At 32.4% G+C, this 20,578-nt stretch overlaps 4 protein-coding genes across 13 annotated transcripts in view; 2 read left to right on the forward strand and 2 right to left on the reverse strand.

Annotated features, from left to right (window-relative positions):
• Ae2 (anion exchange protein Ae2) overlaps positions 1-11,911 on the forward strand; it is a 55,680-nt gene extending 43,769 nt beyond the window's left edge. For all 10 annotated transcript variants that reach the window (XM_087415437.1, XM_011053799.2, XM_011053797.2 and 7 more), the window contains 3 exons: positions 4,302-4,896; positions 5,063-6,170; positions 6,258-11,911. In XM_087415437.1, the coding sequence (XP_087271563.1) occupies positions 4,302-4,896; positions 5,063-6,170; positions 6,258-6,927 (2,373 nt within the window). In that variant the 3' untranslated portion in view covers positions 6,928-11,911. The remainder of the gene's footprint in view (positions 1-4,301; positions 4,897-5,062; positions 6,171-6,257) is intronic.
• A 979-nt stretch (positions 11,912-12,890) lies between these two features.
• Mos (proto-oncogene serine/threonine-protein kinase mos) lies at positions 12,891-14,528 on the forward strand. Its single transcript, XM_087415452.1, has 4 exons — positions 12,891-12,992; positions 13,056-13,240; positions 13,359-13,744; positions 14,232-14,528. The coding sequence occupies exons 1-4, from the start codon at positions 12,913-12,915 to the stop codon at positions 14,526-14,528; spliced, it is 948 nt and encodes a 315-aa protein (XP_087271578.1). The 5' UTR covers positions 12,891-12,912.
• On the reverse strand, positions 14,521-16,132 carry LOC105144724 (U6 snRNA-associated Sm-like protein LSm5). Its single transcript, XM_011053793.2, has 3 exons — positions 15,842-16,132; positions 15,545-15,741; positions 14,521-14,703 (listed from the first exon to the last, which is right to left on the reverse strand). Exons 1-3 carry the CDS (start codon positions 15,885-15,887, stop codon positions 14,671-14,673), a joined length of 276 nt encoding a protein of 91 aa, XP_011052095.1. The 5' UTR covers positions 15,888-16,132; the 3' UTR covers positions 14,521-14,670.
• A 1,017-nt stretch (positions 16,133-17,149) lies between these two features.
• awd (nucleoside diphosphate kinase) lies at positions 17,150-19,401 on the reverse strand. Its single transcript, XM_011053791.2, has 3 exons — positions 19,041-19,401; positions 17,781-17,882; positions 17,150-17,571 (listed from the first exon to the last, which is right to left on the reverse strand). Exons 1-3 carry the CDS (start codon positions 19,215-19,217, stop codon positions 17,341-17,343), a joined length of 510 nt encoding a protein of 169 aa, XP_011052093.1. The 5' UTR covers positions 19,218-19,401; the 3' UTR covers positions 17,150-17,340.
• Between the last annotated feature and the right edge of the window lie 1,177 nt (positions 19,402-20,578).

A 20,578-nucleotide genomic window follows, 5' to 3' on the forward strand; every position in this document is an offset into this window, starting at 1 on the left:
CGAATAGGATATATTTATATGAACTTTTTTACACAAAATGAAACAAAAGAATTGCGCCCTTGAATATGGAAATGTACTTAAAGAAGGCCCTCTGTATAAACCACAATAGATTATATATAAACAAGTATAAAAATGTATACGATTGTTATATCTATTTATACTATAAATACATTAAAAAATTTGTAATTATATATGAGATAGATTTATATATAATCATGTATAATTTTTTTTATGTATGATTACATAAAAAATTACACATAATTATATATATTTTTATACAATTTTATATAGTTGTATTATACGTATATGAAAAATTTTTTACCGGGAAATAGTGTGAGTTAACAATGCTCAACTTAAGATACATATTAATTGTTTAATTTTAATTGTAAATTTTAGCCTTTATATAATTTTTTAGTCTTAACATTGAACCTAGAAAAAGACTTATAAGTGGAATAAATTTTTGCTTCATGTTCTTCAGTTTACTTCCATAATAAATAAATGCCGCAATTTTTACTTTGTAATATAAATAGAACAATCGCAGCGCATACCCATAGCTTGCAGTTTTTTCATTGCGTTGTGTCCATGGTGCTTTCTTAGCACTAGTCTCACCTGGGTTAAATTGAATCTAGAAATATTCGTGTAGTACCATTTGTCGGTAGTTGTGACTATAAAATGCTTGTGATCGTATATCGCACTTATCCATTAAATTTTATTCTCTATAGTTTTATATTCTTTTCCGCCTAATTTTCTTTTATTATTATAGAACAAATCAGAAGATATGATGTGTCTTTCGCATTAATGTACGGATGAACTATTTCAATCTCATAAATATCAATCAGGGTTGTCACGGAAAAATCGGGAAAACCGAGAAAAGCTAGAAAAATTGACATTTATAAAATCATGTAAAAATCGCCTCATGAGACGCAAAAAATAATATAGTATATAAAATTGCATGCAAAAATTGTGAGGCAACATATGTCAGCCAAACTGAAAGACAACTTAAAACTAGAATCTCAGAACACCGAAAGCATATAAAACGGAACACGTCCACTCGGTTAATCATTCCGATCATAGAATGCAGGAGGATCACAAATTCGAATGGGAAAACGTTATTATTATTTCAGATGAAGAACCTTATTATACGAAAAGATTGATTTCTAAAATGTTATTTATCAAACAAAAAAGTCTAAATTTATACTGAACACAGAATTTATACAGATACTGAAAGTCTCCACAAAGCTTATTTCTCTATTATTGTAACTATAATATAATATAGTCTCGATTCGTCAATAATGGATAGCTGTAGAATGAAGTGTTGTAAACGTAAACTATACATCTTTATTTTAATTTTTTTTACTAAGCTTTTGAACAATGAATCTATACATCTTTACTTTGAACATTTGAATAAGATCTATCATTAATTTATTATCCTTAAAACATGTATTATTGGAAGCGGAATTGAGCGCTGAACGTGAAGTCAACATCTGTGCAAGAGAGAAAGTTATAGAATCGCAGTTGACTGTAAATGCACATACAGCGCTTAACCCGTTTGTCCACGTTCCACTTCATTCGTATGTTTATAGCCATATATTTGTGCCAAAGTAAAAAAACGAATTTAGCATAATAAAAAAATGCTTTACAAATATTGTATAGTGTGTGGTAATCATAATAATAAATTCGGTTTTTTATTAAGTTAATGTAATATTTTATGAAGGCATCAATTATGTGGTAACATGTAGGTTATGTTTACATATTGGGTCATCTAAAAAGTATCCTCGGTTTTTTGTCACTAGATGTGTGTTGATGGTCATATATCTAGTGACAAAGTACCGCGGATACTTTTTAGATGACCCAATATGTTATTGATATTTGATACGTACTTCATATTTATTTCATTTCTTTTGAAAAAGTTTCCCAAAAATAAATAACTTTATAAAAATGGCTGCAGTTTTATGGAATTAATAAAAATATTTTAATAAAGATATTAATAAAGATAATTTTTTCACCAGGGCAAATTAGTGTTAAAATGAACTTTAATATAAGAATGAAATGTGAGGTTAAAGTAAAATTGATCTGAATATCCTTATCAATTCCATAAAACTGCAGTCATTTTCATAAAGTTATTTATTTTTGGGAAATAAATTATTAAATATAATAGATTAAGTCAGTTTTATTACCATTTTGTTTAAAATACATAACATAAAGCTTCTGCAACTAAGGACCAATGCAAATAAAAAACTTAAGTATTAAAACGAATTGACCAATCACAGTAGAATGCTTAAGATCATAACGTAAGCAGTAGCCAATCCACATGTTGATTTCTTTACTGCTTACATCTTGCTGCTTTAAGTTTTTTGTGTGTCATGGCCTTATATTAATAAAATGAATAATAAACTATGTAAGAAACGCTAAAACAACTGTATCATTCACACAGCAACAATACTGACGCATGCACATTTAGGACCCTCTAGATTTTTCTCTCGCGCACATGTCTTCAGGTTTGGTATATGGATGGCATGGACAATTCCAATTTCTACTTCCAGTAGTATATGTTCTAAGATTTTATCAAACTAATGCACAATATTTACATGAGGTATTGTACAATAACACCTCCAATGCTTATGATTAACTTTTATCACAATTGTAACTGTTACAGTTATTCCCCTCATTTATGCTTATTTCATAAAAATAGCATTTCGATTTTCATCCGGTCGATCAACTGTTCGGGATTGACCATATAGCGTTTCAAGATAACTTTCTAATTCAAGAATTAAGAAACAACCGAAAGTATTCAGACGCAAATAACGCAATTGTATATCAACGAAAAATTAATAGTTGTAAAATATTTACTATCGTTGTCGGATTATCTGAAAAAGGCTCGAAAACAAGCCGAAATATGTAAGACGTAACATGTATAACCGAATTCGATTATTAAATAGAAATTGTTTATTATGCACTATTTACCGCGCTCGATTCCTATGCCCTCTTTACCATTTGTAATTTAGAGAAATTAAAATTGGCCATTGAAAACCAGGAAAAGTCAGGAAAAAATATAAAAGGGTCTAGAATTTTTTTGGACTTTGTTCACAATTTTCTTAACTGCTCTTTTATTCCAAATAATTTATAATTTTTTAAATATTATATAGGGTGTCCCAGACACCCATACACCTCTTTTTTTTAGGCTAATTAAATATATGTTTAGGTAATAGTTTCAGGTAATAGTTAAAAAGACCTTTTTACTAGTCTTATATCAGTTTGACTTTGGGTAGCTAAACTTCTTTTTTTTTTCATTTTTAGTGTAAAAATGAAAATAAAAGAATAAATCTCCAAAGATCTTGATCTTAGTATATAATATCAAGCTCATGTCTCTGAAAAACATTTAAAAGATTGTAATCATTAATAATAACACCTTAAATAATGCTAACCGCTTCCAGCGATAACTTTCAAGCCTTATGATTCAAAAAATATTTAATGAAAAAATATTTTGTCATAGTGTTTTGAAAAACTCTCGAGATAAACTACAAGAACATGCAATAAAAATTTGAAAAAATCGATGTGATCTTAACCTGATCTTGCGCCACCCAAAGTCAACTGATAAGACCAGTAAATAAAGCTTTTTAAACCTTAAAATTATTATCTGAACATATTTTATGCGTGCACGCGCGCGCGCGCGCGTGTGTGTGTGTGTGTTAAAACTTACATATTTTATATTAGTTATGGAAAACTCTATTTTCATCTGAAAAACTTGAAATAATAATGAAAGGAATTTCAAAATTCATTTTCTGTGACAGCCCTGATCAATTTTTATTTATAGTGTATTTTTTAATACAATCTTGCAAATGTGCATCCATGAGTATAGCGGTTTTTTCTTACTTTCTAATTATAATTATTTCTATCACAAGCACTTTCTTATCATGGGATATTCACTTCAATTAATATCTTTCATAAACATGTAATACTTGAGCTAAAAACAATTGTTGGAAGTAATTACATTCCTCTCTAGTATTATATATTATCATTCTCTAATTAATTATAAATAAACTTAAAAAAATCAATCATTGTTTCTTTTTATAAGAGAATTCACATTATTATTAAACATTTTTCTTTTTAAATTAAACAATATCATGAAATTAGATAGACAAACAGATTAGTTCTAATTACTCAATGATATAAGTTGTTCTGATTTCAAGATATTGAGAAATAACTGATTGAATTTTCTTTTTGAAGACTTATGTAATCCTTCTTTGGCGGAAATAAAAAGTTCTTAGATTGTTCTATAAAAATTTCGAAACATCCAACAGAATCTACACGATGCGAAGCCGAAGATCGTATCATCGAACTTGGCGCTCGACAGCAATCATACAATGGTCGATATCAAGGAAGAGTTAACATACATGAGCAGTAACGAAGACTTAAAGAAAGGTCACAATGATTACATCCTCAAAAGAATCCCAGCTGGTGCTGAGGCAACAGTCGTACTTGTCGGTGCTGTCGACTTTTTGGATCAGCCAACGATAGCCTTTGTACGATTAGCCGAAGGTGTACTTATGCCGTCCATTACGGAGGTCACGATACCGGTCAGATTTATGTTTACCTTATTAGGACCGAGAAATGCAGACTTGGACTATCATGAAATTGGTCGGTCCATTTCTACTCTGATGGCAAACACGACATTTCATAAAGTCGCTTATAAAGCCAACGAGAGACGAGAGTTACTTTCAGCTATTAATGAGTTTCTAGATGATTCAATTGTATTGCCACCTGGTAATTGGGAAAGACAAGCTTTGCTACCGTTCGACGAGCTTAAAGCGAAGAGTGAGGCTATCAGGAAACGGAAGGCGAAGGCACTCGAAGAGAAAAGCAAACCGGAACAAGATGAGGCAGCCGCAAAAAAAGGTAATTTCTCCAAGTAATTCGACAAACAAGAATTTAAAATTCGATAAAAAAATATTTTGATAATTGAATATTCGTTTTTCAATTCTTATCGATCTCGTTCTTTCATTTTTAATTAATTATTTAATTTTTAATTATTATCGTCTATAATGTAATGTATGTGTAACAGCTCTTCTCGCCGGCGAAGAGGAAAAGAAATCATCAGAAGACGATTATGATCCATTGCGACGTACCAAACGACCATTCGGTGGCCTCATCAACGACATTAAGCGTCGTTACCCTTTCTATTTGTCCGATTTTAAGGATGGTTTGAGCTCATCTTGTGTCGCGGCAGCTATCTTCATGTATTTCGCCGCGCTATGCGGCGCCATCACATTCGGCGGCCTGATGAGTGATAAGACACAAAACGTAATAGGAATTTCCGAGACTCTTATTTCCGGTTCGTGGACGGGCGTGATAATGGCATTGTTCGGCACTCAACCGCTTTTGATTATCGGGACAACTGGTCCGCTGTTGCTCTTTGACGAGAGCTTATACAATTTCTGCTTGGCGAACGAGCTTGAGTTTCTCACCGTACGGGTATATGTTGGCGCCTGGATGGGTATCATCGCCCTGGCAATCGCCTGTATCGAAGGTTCCGTTCTCGTGCGACTCTTCACGCGCTTCACCGAGGAGATCTTCACTGGATTGATTTCTATCATTTATATCGTTGAAACGTTTATGAAGCTTTACAACTACTTCGTGCGCAATCCTCTTCTTCACGAATACAGCTTTGGGCCGGACACCAACAATATAACCTATCCACTCTACGTTGCTGAAATGAAGGTTACTCAATCGCCATGGAATGGAACTGAAGAAACCCTACGCTTGGAAAACGTTCGCGAACTTCTACCGAGTCATGATAGAATTAGGCTGCCAATTAATCAACCCAATACAGCTTTAATGTGTACTATCCTTTGTCTGGGCACTTTCCTGGGTGCCTACTACTTGAGAATCTTTCGCAACAGCCATTACTTAGGCCGTAGTGCTCGAAGAGCCTTCGGAGATTTCGGCGTGCCTATTAGCATTGTCGTTTTTGTTCTGATCGACTATCTACTTATGGTAAAGACGGAAAAGTTGCTGGTACCCGAAGGACTCTCCCCAACTATACCCGGTAGAAATTGGTTCGTATCTCCTATCGGATATGAAAAACCTATACCGCTTTGGATGGCTCTAGCTTGTGTGGTGCCAGCTTTGCTGGTTTACATCTTAGTCTTTATGGAGACTCAAATATCGGAGTAAGTTTAAATTTAATTACATTTAATTAAATCGCTTGCTTAATTGTCAAATATGTTTGCGTTTCTGATTAATCGTTCGTTTTGCAGATTGATTATCGATAAAAAGGAGCGAAAACTGCGAAAAGGCAATGGCTATCATATGGACATCGTGGTAGTATGCTTGATGAATATAGGATGTGGATTGATGGGTGCACCTTGGTGCTGCGCTGCGTCGGTGCGCTCCCTCACCCATGTATCCGCCCTAACCGTGATGTCACGCACTCACGCGCCTGGTGACAAGCCGCATATTGTTGAAGTAAAGGAGCAAAGAGTGAGCGCTCTCCTGGTCGCGATACTTATAGGCGTGAGTGTGCTGATGGCACCATTGTTACGGCGGGTACCGATGTCCGTTCTTCTTGGTGTGTTCCTCTATATGGGGATCTCATCAATGAATGGCGTGCAGCTATTTGACCGCGTCAAACTGTTTTTCATGCCAGTCAAGCACCATGGTACAGCAAATTACGTACGCCGTGTGCAAACCTATAAAATGCATATTTTCACCCTCATACAAATCTTGTGCTTAACTGTATTGTGGATTGTCAAAAGTACCAGAGCCGCCTTGGCCCTACCCTTCTTCCTTATTCTGATGATACCGTTGCGCGCTCAGATGAGCTATTTCTTCACCACTGCGGAGCTACGTGCTCTCGATAGTAAAGGATCCGAACACGATGTCGAGGACGAGCTGGATTTTTACGAAGAAGCTCCTCTACCTGGTTAGACTGTGCCTTAATAGATTATCCAATACCACATCTCTCCCTCCCCCTTCTCCCTTCTTTCCCCCTCCGTCTCTTTCTCTCTCAATTCATGTACTTCCAAAATTATCTATCATTACTTATCTCACATCTCTCAAAGATCCTTATCTACTAATTCGTAAATACAGAGTTCTATTACTTTTATCAAATTGGAATATGTGACGTTCATTAATAGAGTCCATTGGTAGGTAGCTGAAAGCAATGTCATATATACACCGGGTGTTTTAGATCCGTACATCCTTTCATCTTCGCAGGATAAGGATCCAACCGTAAAAGTGTTCAGACAAAAGTTGTGGAGTTTAAAAAGATCTATTTACAGATCTTATTAGTTTGACCTTAGGTGGCGTCGCCAAGGTCACGTCGATTTTCTTTAATAAAACACTCAACTTTTTATTCCAGTAACTAATAGCCGCTTTCAAGAGCTTTTCAAAACATTATAATGAAGTTATTTTTCATTTTCGAATTATAGAGCTCGAAAGTTACAGCACATTAACATTTGTCATTCATCATTGGAGGTTGTATCTCTTATTTTCATTTTTGCACTAAGAATTCATTTTTATGTAAAAATGAAAATAAGAGATACAATCTTTAATGACTTCGATCTTGACAAATATTATTCAGGACATGATCCTGAACAACATTCACAAGAGCCGTCGATCGGACACCTTGCGTAAAGCCGTGATCAGACTATGTATTGGAGATTGAGATTGAGATTGCAGATTGAAATATAGGGCTCTATTTTTCCAATCTTCAATCTCAATCTCAATCCAAGCTTCCAGTATTTAAGTCATCATGACTAACCTTACCAAATGTATGTGTGTACAAAATAATAAGTTATAAAAAATTATAATAAGTACAAACACAGCACAATTAAAACATATGAGTGCAATTAAATGCGTATTCAATAATTTTTGTTATGTGTGATTTTAGGTATCCAATATTCTTACTAATCTCAATCTTAATTGTTATTGGATTATAATTCATAGTCATCAAAATCGAGCAATCTTCAATTTTAATTTCAATTTCCAATGCATAGTCTGATCACGACTTAATGCTAATGTCTGCGGTACTGTAATTTTCGAGCCCTATAACGCGAAAAGTACTCAATGAAAAATAACTTTATTATAGTGTTTTGAAAAGCTCTCAAGATAAGCTATAAGCTATAAGAATATGCAATGAAAAATGGAGAGTTCCATTTAAAAAATTCATGATTTTGACTTGACCTTGACAATGTCACCTAAGGTCTAATAAGATTAATAAATAGATCTTTTGAAATTCCACAACTTTTGTCTGAACACTTACGATTGGATCTTATCCTGCGAAAATGAAAGAGGTGTACGGGTGATCTGAAACACCCGGTATATATAATACAAATAAAGATATGACATATATATATATATATATATATATATATATATGTATGTATGTGTATACACTCGTTGACAAAATTATCACATAGGTAAATTTATAAAATTTTACATAAAATTCAAATAAGCGTAATTTCATGAAAAAGTTGCATGAAAAATATTAGGTGTTGGAATTAATTCGTAGCGTTTTTAATGAAAGAATGTTATTTATTTCACATGAGCATTAAAAAATACATTAATGAAAGTACTTCCCATCACTTGTAAAACGCTACGAATTAATTCCAACACCTAATAGTTGCATTTAAAAATTTTTTTTCATTCTCAAGGATAAAGTCTGTATTTTACGAAGCTTTTAATGGATTTTGAATCTATCCTTACCTCTATTCTAATGTCTTCAAAAATAAGGATGTGTTTGATCTTAAGAAATTTGTGTAGTTTGACGCACTCTACAGGATGAAGTAAATTTTTTTTCACAAATTTCGTGATAACTGTCGTAAAATATGGACTTTTCTCTTACAAATTAAAAAAAATTAAGCTATACAATTTTTTTTTAGAAGATACAGTGTATCAAACTTACTTATGCATTTTACTCAATTGTCGCCAGCATCAGCATTATCCAATGCGCACGACGGAGAGGTTGTGATCGGATTTTGCATATTACGCGCGTGCGCGCGTACGTGCGGTGTGTGGGGGGAGGTGGAGGCATGTGGGGGTATGTTTGCTCTTTAAAATTGTGTATTTTCGCCTCGTCTTCGGATGACCTCTTGTAAATGTACATGCATATTGATCCAAGCACTAATTGAAGCCTGAAGAATTAGCCTCTTATCATATTCGATGCAATGCTGCTTCTAGTTGCTGCTGATTTATTGACGGTTCCTCTTTTTTTCAATTAGAGCTTGCATCAATGCGTGTACGCATTTACAAAAAATTATCCGAAGACAAGATGTAAATGCACAATTTTAAAGAGCAAACATACCCTCACATGCCTTCCTTCCTCTCCATATACATACACACACACACACACACACACACGCGCGCGCGCGCACACACACGATGCGCAAAATCTTCTTCGTGGTGCGTATCGGGTAATGCTAGCGGTAATTGAATAAAATGTAAAGATGAATTTGATACATTGTATCTCCTAAACAAAAATCATACAAAGCTTAATGTTTTTTTATAATTTGTAAAAGAAAAGTCTATATTTTACGAAGGTTATCATAGTATTTGCGAAAAAAATGTATTCCATCCCGTAGAGTGCCAAACTATGAACTACAATTTTTCTTAAGATAAAACACGTCCTTATTTTTGAAAAAAACATTAGGTAGAGATAAGGATAGGATTTAATGGATCAAAATCTATTAAAAGCTTTGTAAAATTCAGACTTTACCCTTAAGGAAAAAAAAATGCGACCATTCTTCGCGGAATTATGTTTACCTGAATTTATGTGAAATTTTTATATACATTTATCTATGCGATAATTTTGTTGACGAGTGTATTATATATACGTATAACCAAAAAGAAATTTAAGAGGACATGAGGGCTTTTTTTCTGTAATCGCAAATTGTCCCCGCGCATTACTGCCCTCTGAAGAAATGGATATAAACTATGGAAATAAATTGTTGAAATAAAATGTATGAAATTAATAGAAATTTCAATGATTTCAGCGATTTATTTTCATCAGGAGCACCGTAAAAAAATGGATATTGTTTTGTAATTTACATCCACTTCTTTAGAGAGCAATAGCGCGCGGGAGCATTTCGCAGTTACAGAAAAAAGGCCCTCATATTCTCTTAGATTTCTCTCTAGTATAATACAGAAAGACTTTTCAACATTAGACATCGTTTGCACTAATTTTTTAGTTTTATTTATTGCGGAATTTTTTTCCATAATTTTCATGATGCTTGGAATGCATATAAATATTTTATAAATATTTTTAATATAAATATTTAAAAAATATTTAACATAAACATAAATATTTTTATTTTTGTTGATAATTATAATTACATTCTGCTTATACATTTCAATTATTTTTTTAGCGTAAAATTTAAATGTAAATAACCTGACTGTATTTCGAAATGTTTTAATTACCTATATATTGTATAATGACATCTTTGCGTTTTTTAAATTAAGCGAAAAATTGATGCCTCTAAGAGCCTAACGTTTGCTCTTGATGATGCAATGCTCATTATCAAGAGTTTATATAATGGCACATGCGTAAGGATAACCAAATGGAAATGTTACGAGAGAGAATAATGTTGGATTAATCATAATTTTCAAGAAATAACGTTTTCACAGATCGTTCTTCTTTTCTTTCTTTCGTAAATATATATGTACATATGTGTATATTCATGAAAACATATGTACATGTATATTCATTAATAAAACAGTATATATAGTATAATTCCAAGATGTTTATTCCGTTTGTTCCACTTTTATTACTATTTCTATTATCAGACCGCTAACTCCCCAGTTCCTTCCTTCCTTCCTATAAAAGTGTTGCCTATGTGAAGTGGATGCGCAGAATAACATTTCTCACGCAGAATATCTCTCTCAGGAAAGAGATTCCAATAGATTAGGTGGTTTAGTGTTTCTTTGATTAGTTCAAAAGTATGTAGAACATGCGCAGTATGTAAATGTTATATTATATAATTATATACTTATTCTGCGCATATAGTATATATACGTTTTGTAGATCGATTTTAAATTTCATACAACCATTAAACCTTGAAGACTTATTATTTAGAAATTCGTATAGGTATGTGTTACGCCGTTGTCATTCCACGTTTTTGTTTAACAAGATACGATTCCCCTTTCCCGGCTCTGTTCAGATTCTCATCCAAGTGCCTCCCAAGTATCTTGCTATCTTTATTAAACAATCGGTGAACACAAGAATAAAATGATACTTGAGTGGGAATCTGAACATAGCCTTGGAAAAGGATTCCAGATATTTTTTGTTCAACAAGATAAGCTCCTGGGAGATCTCTTAGATCTTACCTTGTTAAAAAAACATGTGAAATTCCTTCCAAAATCATGTTCAGATTCCCATCCAGTATCCTAATTCTGTAATTCTTAACAATTGTCAGTATCATATTATTGTCATTGTAGGTATTATAAACAGTAAAAAATTACATAGCGACAACGTATCAATACCAAACTGTTGTTATAAGTTACAGAATCAGGACATATATATTATTTTATGCTTATTTAACATTCAGTGAACAAGAATAAAATAATATCTGGGAGTGAAATTCCACTTGGGTGAGAATCTGAATAACCCTGGAAGGGAATTTTATCTTGTTGAACAAAAACGTGGAGTGATGAATATCTCGTAACACAGATATAGATTTCTAAATAACAATTCAAGTGATTTTAAAATTTAACGGTTTATAATTTAAAATTTAAAACAGCTACAGACACAATTTTCTTTATTGAATCAAAGTTTCAAAGATGTTTCTTTTAATGACTTGAATTATTCAAAGTGGTGTAAACGACTAACAATTATAATATCATTATATTATTAATTATTACGTAATGTTAAATGTAAAAAAATCGCTTTATTTTATTAATAAAAATATGAAATTTATCACGTTTACAACTATTTCTGCCCTCACATACCAACATTTTTTTAGTCTATCGATCAAGTTTTTCAATTTAAGCAAACAAAAAATGTAATAAATAGCCCTTTTTTATTTTTTAGATATTAACAATTTATCTAATTGTTTAAATGAAACGAATAAGGTTTCAAATCAAACAATGCAGAAAAGCAAGACACATACGTTTAAAAATAAGAAAAGTCCTCTAACTCTAATCGATATTTATAGAATGTAGAATACATACACTTTAAAAATTAATATTGAGTGCGGTACATGCACCGAAGGAGATTAAGCGTTTGATGAAACATAAGACACGTCTATAATATATATATAGATGTAATAAAAAAAAAAGTTAATCATATCAATAATATTTAGAAAAAATTTCATTGACTTTTTGCACCGTTTTGAAGATATTTATTTCTAAATTTATAGAATTTTACACTACAAGTTAAAAGGTACCTTATCCTGCAAATATTTTCTTTTAAATTAAGATATTTGCACATAAAGTAGAAAAAAATCGTTATAATTATAAAGTAAACACGTACTTACATTTATTTTTGTAAAGTTTGTATTTAAAATTGACCGTACAGTTTGAAAAAAAATTTATATTCTTCAAAGAAAAAAGCGAGAATGCAAAGATGCGTGTATACATCAAATGAGCATCGCATTATAATTTTTATTTTTCAAAATATTTAGTAATACATAAAATTATACCAATAATTTTATATTCTAAAATATTGAGATATATGAGAATTTGTTCACTAGGAAAAAAAAGAAACGTCTAGAAAAAGAGCTCTAAAGTATTTCCCGCTATATTCGATGTGTTTGTATACAAAGAATGGACTTTTAAGTCCTATGTTTTCCTACATACATGATGTAAATAATTTCATCATTTTCTATATACGAATGATGTTGAAAGAATTCAACGTTTTCTTCTTTCTATCATTAAAAAATCATTTATATCGTAAATAATCTCGTAATCGTTACCTAAATGGCTTCACCACGAAGATTCGTGTCTACGCTAAAGCATCTATCACCTCGGCCACTAGAAAGTGCTATGTTAAACGTTAGGTGAGAATAATCAGAATTTTTGTTATTTAAACTAAAGTCTACAAACGAATAATAATTTATTAGAATATGTCCAAGTCCAAAAACTCCAGATAACATTCACGAAAAAAAGATGGAAGATGAAAAGTTGTCACCGTTCAATATCGATACTCCTAATAGAGTCGAACTACTCAGGAACGGTCTGTCGAGGAAACATCGTTCTGTGCTCGGAGCGGGTGCTTTCGGTACCGTCTATAAGGTACTTTACAAAGGTGCTTTACTGTAATTTTTCTTAATAAATTATATTATTGTCAAATTTGAGGTAATTGCATGTGCATGAGAAATGAAAAGAAATCCATAAATACAATTTACTATTGTTACGTTTCTCAGGAAACCAAATGGCAGCCAAGATAATTCCACGCAAACAAAATGATGATGAAGTAATAAATTCGGAGAGACATGCGACTATCCTGCGACACACCAATATTGTGAAAATATTGAGAATAGAACAAGGCAATAGCTTATCATTGATAACAATGGAACTATGCGGCACGTCATTGAAGGACAGACTGCAGGAATCGGCACTGTCGAAAGAGAAGCGTGTCTCAATCTGGAAAGATATCGCTAGTGCGCTTCAATTTTGCCATGATGCTGGTGTAATACATGCAGATGTTAAAGCAACCAATATTTTAATGGCAGCTAACGGTCAAGCTAAGCTCACCGACTTCGGTAGTTCTATACTAGTCGATGAACCGCACGTTTCAATTAGGCCGCGAGTATGCACGCATATATGCGACTCATTGAATCTTCACTCAAAATACATTAATGAATTTTCTAATAGAATTACAGACACAATATGATTTTTGTAACATTTTTCATATATCCATACATATATACTCATTAGACATGTGTTCATATGTAATGGCGAGATTTTTATTTTTGATGAATTCTATCATACTGCACTGAATTAGTATACATTAGATGAGTGCATATAAGAGGCTTCTTTATACAAGTATCTAAATGCAATGGCATAATGTAATCAACTTTATCAATGAAATAATATAACATGTATAAGTATTCTGTTAAGTATCGAGACAATATCATATCAATTAATGTTTAATGTTTAATGTTTATATACTTCTACATTTACTTTAACTTTACCAATTTATATAACAGCTTTAAATATGCACTAATCTAATTTAATGCAAGTGAAAAAAATTTTGCTATTCAGTTTTCTTTCCTAAAACCTCATTTCTTTATCAGGGTACACCAGGCTATGCAGCACCAGAAGTGCTTCGAGGAGATATACCTACGTTCGCTACCGATATATATTCCTTAGGAATCGTGGCCTGGCAAATGCTCTCTCGAGAAGTACCTTTCTATGGATTACATGTGCATACCGTCATATATATTTCTGTAAAAGGAACACGTCCTGAATATGAAGATCTTGATGACGAGTTCGATGGAAGATACAAAGAATTATTCAGAGCGGCATGGTCCCAGAATATCGCAGATAGACCCTCGCTCCATGAAATAATCAGTAAACTTGATCTTTTGTAATCCATAGTTAACATTTATTTGATCAATTAAGTTTAAGCTTATAACGTATCTTACTTGCGATAAGTAATGAGGTTAATGCTTCATCACAATCTTATCAAGATAGAAATAAATCTGATGCGTTCAGGATGATGGCTTAAAAGTATTATGTATCCGGCATCTCACCACCAGGCACTAACTGCAGCAAAATAAACAAATTAAAAAAATTTGAGTTTTACTTTCCATTTTAATCATGTCAAAAATTATGATTTATTATTCTATTAGAAGTGTTGTTTCTCATAATTATTAAGGTACCTCCAAGTGCGATATGGCCAACATATGCCAACATTAGCAAATATCATACATATATATGACATACATAATTATCTATATATATTAAATAACCAATATTTAACGAATGTGTGTAAAATTGACTTATATATTGGTCATTCATCTGGAGGCACCTTCAAGCTGATTCTACAATGAGTTGGCAGTCAGAAATATTAAGTCTTAACTTAAATAGACTGTGGTGGGTGACTAAGATTTTTCACGTTTACAAGTTAATTGCTTAATCGTTTAGCTTAATTAATGGGAAGGAATAAAGTTGAATTTGGTCTCAAGAAAATCAGTAATCTTATGATGCGTTCAATTTAACGCTCGCAATATTCACGGGTCTTTCGTTTATCCTTAATTAACATTTGATAAACAACAAGGATGAGATGATTTTATCAATATTGTGTCATAGAAGTTGGCTATCCTGATGAAAATAAAAATCCGAGTGTAAATCCGATGTAATGGGAGAGTAACAGAAATGTAAACAAAACTTCTAGAAGGTGAAAATTGAACAATGAAATTGTAAAAGAAGCATTTACGACTCTTTTACATTTTGATGTTTTAATTTTCGCTTCCAGAAGTTTCGTTTATATTTCTGTTACTCTTCCATTACATTCGACTTACTTATGCTCTGATTTTTACTTCATTAATTTAGATCTACCATTGTAGAATCAGCATTGAGTATCATAGATATTATCGATAATGACCATAGTAATATTGCTGCCATTGAGAAGAATCTGATCCAACTTTGTAACTCTGCGACCTTCCGGGGTTGCCTCACTTTCTGTTACATCTTCCAGTAACATGTTGACAAAATCATCAAAACCTTGCAAAGTTCCTACAATCTCCTTGTCATTTTTCATAATAATGTGTATTCGAGAACCGATACACTTGTCAACTAATTCTAAAAGTAATAATATAATTATTCGCATTGGATACAAATATCAAGCAAAACATTATTGGCAAAATTAGAATTAAATTAGAATATGAACAAATTCATTTACCCAAAGGTAATAACGTAGACGGATTGGTGCTAACTGAAGCAGTCATGACGATTTATACAATGAAATAGTCGTCAATTAATATTAAATGTACCAATAGGCAATAGGCATACCACAGTATAAGCACCGATGAGATACTATTAAAGACCATCGACCCTGGGCAAATTTTTATCCTTACAAAAAAGGCTCTAGAAACCCCTTAAAATTCTTTTGTCCTCATTGGTTAAATTTCTATCTTCAATCTCAATTTTCAATGCCTAGTTTCACCAACGTCAACTTAATCGGCTGTTGACAAACCAATCATACGTTTGCTGTTTAGTAGAATCGACCAATTGTGGTTGATCACGATTAAGCTTAATCGGCGTTAGTGAAACCGACCCTTAGGTCGGAATTAGACTATGCATTGAAGATTAAGATTAAAGATCAAAGATTGAAATTTCACCAATGAAAACAAAGAAATTTTGGCTTCTTTTGTTCTGATTGGTCAAACTTTAATTTCATTTTTCAATGCGTGATCTGATTCCGGCCTGAGACTTGAAAAAAGCTATGCCGGCCTCTTTCCTATTAAGGTTTAAACACATAGGCACAGGCAACAGGGAATAACGAGCCGTCCAATCAGAGCTCTGGTGTGTAAATTCAATATTATATCCCAGAGTTCTGATTGGATGGCTCGTTATTCTCTGTTGCCTGTGCCTATTGTATTTAAACCTTTACCGTCGAAATCGCCCGTACGCTATCGCCAGTACATCCATTTTCGGCTACGGTTTGAGAACTACGTGACTACATCATTTTCTGACACTATCGATAAAATCGTATCATCGAAGTGGATATTCGTGTCTGTACTACATCCACAGAATAGAAGCGTACTATTTCTCCATAAGGATAGTGAATCCCTCCATAGATTTGCATATAAATGGGTAATGTAATTATTTTGCACAGGCATACTTGATAAGTATATTTGAATGTGTGTAGACGATCTTAGCTTTATCATTATATCGTGATCTATTGCTAATGCCAATGTTTCGTGATCTTGCTATTTATTTCATCAGGACGAAGAGCATATAGCTGATGCTATGCTTTTCGTCCTGATAAATTGAACAAGATTCATGAAATACTTATCAATTACAACATGACGATAACTCGTAGATGCCCTCTGACATCTTTGAATTAATTAACCTTTTAATTCTGATAAAGATATTTTTTTCTTTCAGATCTTATTACAATAGTGTTTATATCTGAATTTCAATAAGAGTTATTTTGGGAACTCATATATTTCTTACAACCCTAAGTTTATATTTCAAAAAACCTTGATAAAATTTAGCAATTTTTTATTTACTCACAAATATCAAATGTTTTTCTCGAATCTCAGCCTTGCTAAAAAGTTCAGTCCGTTTACATACTAACAGTAGACTTCAGCAGATTCTCTTCAAGAAAATGCTTGTAGAGATACTATAGAAAAACCTCTGAGAAAATGTTTCCGTCAAAAAAAAAAAACGAAATTCTTATTCGTAAATCCATTCTTTAGATGCGTGCGTCCAGTCAATCACTTCTTTCTCGCCAAACCAGAGCTCAATTTCCTTTTTGGCAGACTCAACAGAATCAGAACCATGAATAATATTGCGTCCGACTTGTACGCAAAAATCACCACGAATTGTACCTGGTGCAGAATCCTTAGGATTTGTCTCACCCAACATTACACGACCAGTCTTTACAACATTCAAGCCTTCCCAGACCTAAAATAGAAATTTTATAAACACATATATTAATGTAAATTAAGTTGTTCAATTGCATATTATTGATATTTGGTTTTGAATTGATATTATTGATATAAATTAAAATTTATTGTTATACAATATCAATATTTATTATTTTATTTATATATATTATTTTATTCTTATTTTATTATTTATATATATTATTTTATATCTTATAAGAAAATCACCATTGGCACAACTGGTCCTGAGCTCATATATGTGACCAAACCTGGGAAGAAGGGTCTTGATGCCAGATCTGCATAATGTTTCTTCAAGAGATCTTCAGAAGGCTGTAACACAAAGATATGAGATTTGTTTTTTATTGCTGTACTCTGAACTGATGCAAACATATGTTTCACTTCAACTTATTGCGCTGCGTGTATTAGTTCAGAAAGTGCAGTAATAGAAAACAGACCTATAGTATAGAAATTAGAGAAATATAGATATCTTTTTTAATCAAGGATATTAAAGATTCAATCTGCTTTAAAAATAATTAAAAACTATATTTCCTATAAAAAATTCATATTTACATTTTCTTATCATGTTATTTATTATGCTTGCAAGCATATGATTGTACAACAAATTCTCAGCTTAAAAATATTTTTTACACCATATTGCATTCTTCCAATCAGTTACATCCTTCATTGATGATCATACATGTAACTTAAAAAAATTATTAGGTGTTGGAATTAATTCGTAGCGTTTTTAATGAAAGAATGTTATTTATTTCACATGAGCATTAAAAAATACATTAATGAAAGTACTTCCCATCACTTGTAAAACGCTACGAATTAATTCCAACACCTAATAAAACCATAAAACTTAAAAAATTCAATTAAAAATTAAAGCAGAAAATTAATCTGATCAGAAAATCTTTCAGAAAATCTGATTTCAAAATATAATTGAATGATTTATTTCAGCTTAACTTTCATTAACATTTATTTTTTTTTATATATCATTTTTTATACTTACAATAATACAAAATATATTATGCATTTTTTTACATCGATTTTTTATAAACATATTTGAAACTACTTTACTCTTGACCTTCAAGGTCGCTACACTTATTGATTAGAATTGTTACACTTATCGATATTCTACATTAGTATTAAACGTTTTCGTTAAAGGTATTTTTGCTTGTAATAATTTATATATCCATAAATTTAATATAATATTTGAATACCAATCGCCATATTTTCTTCTAAAATACTTTGAATAATTGGTATACAATAGATTAATAGAATATCGAAATAAGAAGTAAAACTAGTAATTTTTATTCTAAATCCAATATAGGTAGCCAATATATTTTCAAAAGTTCGATAAGTTTATCGAGATTTGCCAAAAAATTGGCATATTCACACGAATTCTAGAAACTGTGAATTTTCGAACCGTGTGAAGTTAGAACAAGCATAATGAAATTATACAATTATACAAGTACCAACACTTACCCATAACATCTTTATAGTCACTAATTTGAAACCCTTCTGCTCAAATCGTTGAATAATCTTGCCGACAAGACCACGCTGCACACCGTCTGGTTTAACCATGATAAAAGTACGCTCCTTGTTTTCCATAATTAATTTACAGATAACCAGTAGTAAAATCAAGACAGAACATAAGAACATGCGATACCAACGTGTCGCAAACTGCAAAGGCTGTTTTCCGGGTTCCGGTTCAGGGTTCACGGAACAAGTGATTGCCCTGGCCACAGTATACTAGATAGATACAGTAGGCTTACTCTACACGTAGTACGATTATATGAACCAAATATCGATTTATCATCTCCAGCCTTGAAAAATATACGATGTATCCTAATGGTTCCTGCACACTGGACGCGGAAACGCTTGCCGCGTGGCAAAATGTGATACGGTAACCAATAAGCTTATTGCTCCTAACATGTTCATTGGTTACCGCGTCTCATTTTGTCGCGCGGCAAGAGTTCAGTGTGCAGGAGCCGGAATCAGACTATGCATTGAAGATTGAGTTTGAAGATTAAAGATTGAAATTTCACCAATAAGGACAAAAAAATTTTGGCTCCTTTTATTCTGATTGGTCAAACTTTAATCTTTCAATCTTCAATCTCATTCTTTAATGCGTAATTTGATTCCGGCCTAAGTGAACGTTGTTATGTAGTTTACATCCACTTTGTCAGAGGACAGTAATGCGCGGCAGCATTTTGCGGTTATAGATTTTGGGCCGTCATGTCTTTTCTCAGGTTTTTCTCTGGTAGAAGCTATAACAGAAGCATGTTGGAGCATGTGACGCGAACGAACTTTTCCCTGCATTCATTTATGCAGCGATTAGCGCAGAAGTACTTTATTCTTGTTCACTGAGTGTTAAAAAAGGATTAAATGATACTCTCTGCGCTAACCGTTGCGTAAACGAATGCACCCTTCGGATTAAATTTGGCCACTGACGAGATACTATTAAAGACCGTCAACCCTGGGCAAATTTTCGGTGCTCCAATAAGAAGGATCTCAAGAGTCAGGAGGCAATTGAAGAACGCTGACATTATCGACAATTAATATAAATTTGCTATAATTAACATAAATATTTGGCTAATACATTAATGAATTTATGATCTTTTATTACATAAATGCTCCATAAATAAATATGCATACTTGTAAAGCTATAATATCTTATATATTGCTGAAAAATTACAATTTTTTTTCTCTGCAATTATCATCTCTGTTGATAATCAAACTTTGACAATAATACTGAGATCACAATTTTAAAGAAAAATTGAGTAATTATTGAGTTCTAAATGCATAAATACGTCTACTAAACTAAATCATAAAATTAGTGTACTATTATCAGTTTTCAATTCTTAGGCTGGTATATTCAGTCAGATCTTATATTTAAGACCTTCTTAAGTTCAATTTTGAGATATTGGGTCATCTAAAAAGTATCCGCGGTTTTTTGTCACTAGATGTGTGTTGATGGTCATATATCTAGTGACAAAGTACCACAGAGTTTTTAGATGACC

The sequence above is a fragment of the Acromyrmex echinatior genome, chromosome 18, assembly GCF_024713525.1.
Source record: "Acromyrmex echinatior isolate Ae372 chromosome 18, ASM2471352v2, whole genome shotgun sequence".
In the NCBI taxonomy this organism is placed as follows: domain Eukaryota; kingdom Metazoa; phylum Arthropoda; class Insecta; order Hymenoptera; family Formicidae; genus Acromyrmex; species Acromyrmex echinatior.

Excerpts from the sequence above, each read along its gene's own strand:
- Mos (XM_087415452.1), top strand. The coding sequence starts at position 12,913 with ATGGCTTCACCACGAAGATTCGTGTCTACGCTAAAGCATCTATCACCT. Across the intron at positions 12,993-13,055 it reads AGTGCTATGTTAAACGTTAG|AATATGTCCAAGTCCAAAAA; the intron begins GTGAGAATAATC and ends ATAATTTATTAG. Across the intron at positions 13,745-14,231 it reads ACGTTTCAATTAGGCCGCGA|GGTACACCAGGCTATGCAGC; the intron begins GTATGCACGCAT and ends TTTCTTTATCAG.
- LOC105144724 (XM_011053793.2), bottom strand. The coding sequence starts at position 15,887 with ATGACTGCTTCAGTTAGCACCAATCCGTCTACGTTATTACCTTTGG. Across the intron at positions 15,742-15,841 it reads GTCTACGTTATTACCTTTGG|AATTAGTTGACAAGTGTATC; the intron begins GTAAATGAATTT and ends TATTACTTTTAG. Across the intron at positions 14,704-15,544 it reads ATGGCAGCAATATTACTATG|TTAGTGCCTGGTGGTGAGAT; the intron begins GTCATTATCGAT and ends ATTTTGCTGCAG.
- awd (XM_011053791.2), bottom strand. The coding sequence starts at position 19,217 with ATGTTCTTATGTTCTGTCTTGATTTTACTACTGGTTATCTGTAAATTA. Across the intron at positions 17,883-19,040 it reads TGACTATAAAGATGTTATGG|CCTTCTGAAGATCTCTTGAA; the intron begins GTAAGTGTTGGT and ends TTTGTGTTACAG. Across the intron at positions 17,572-17,780 it reads CAGGACCAGTTGTGCCAATG|GTCTGGGAAGGCTTGAATGT; the intron begins GTGATTTTCTTA and ends TTTCTATTTTAG.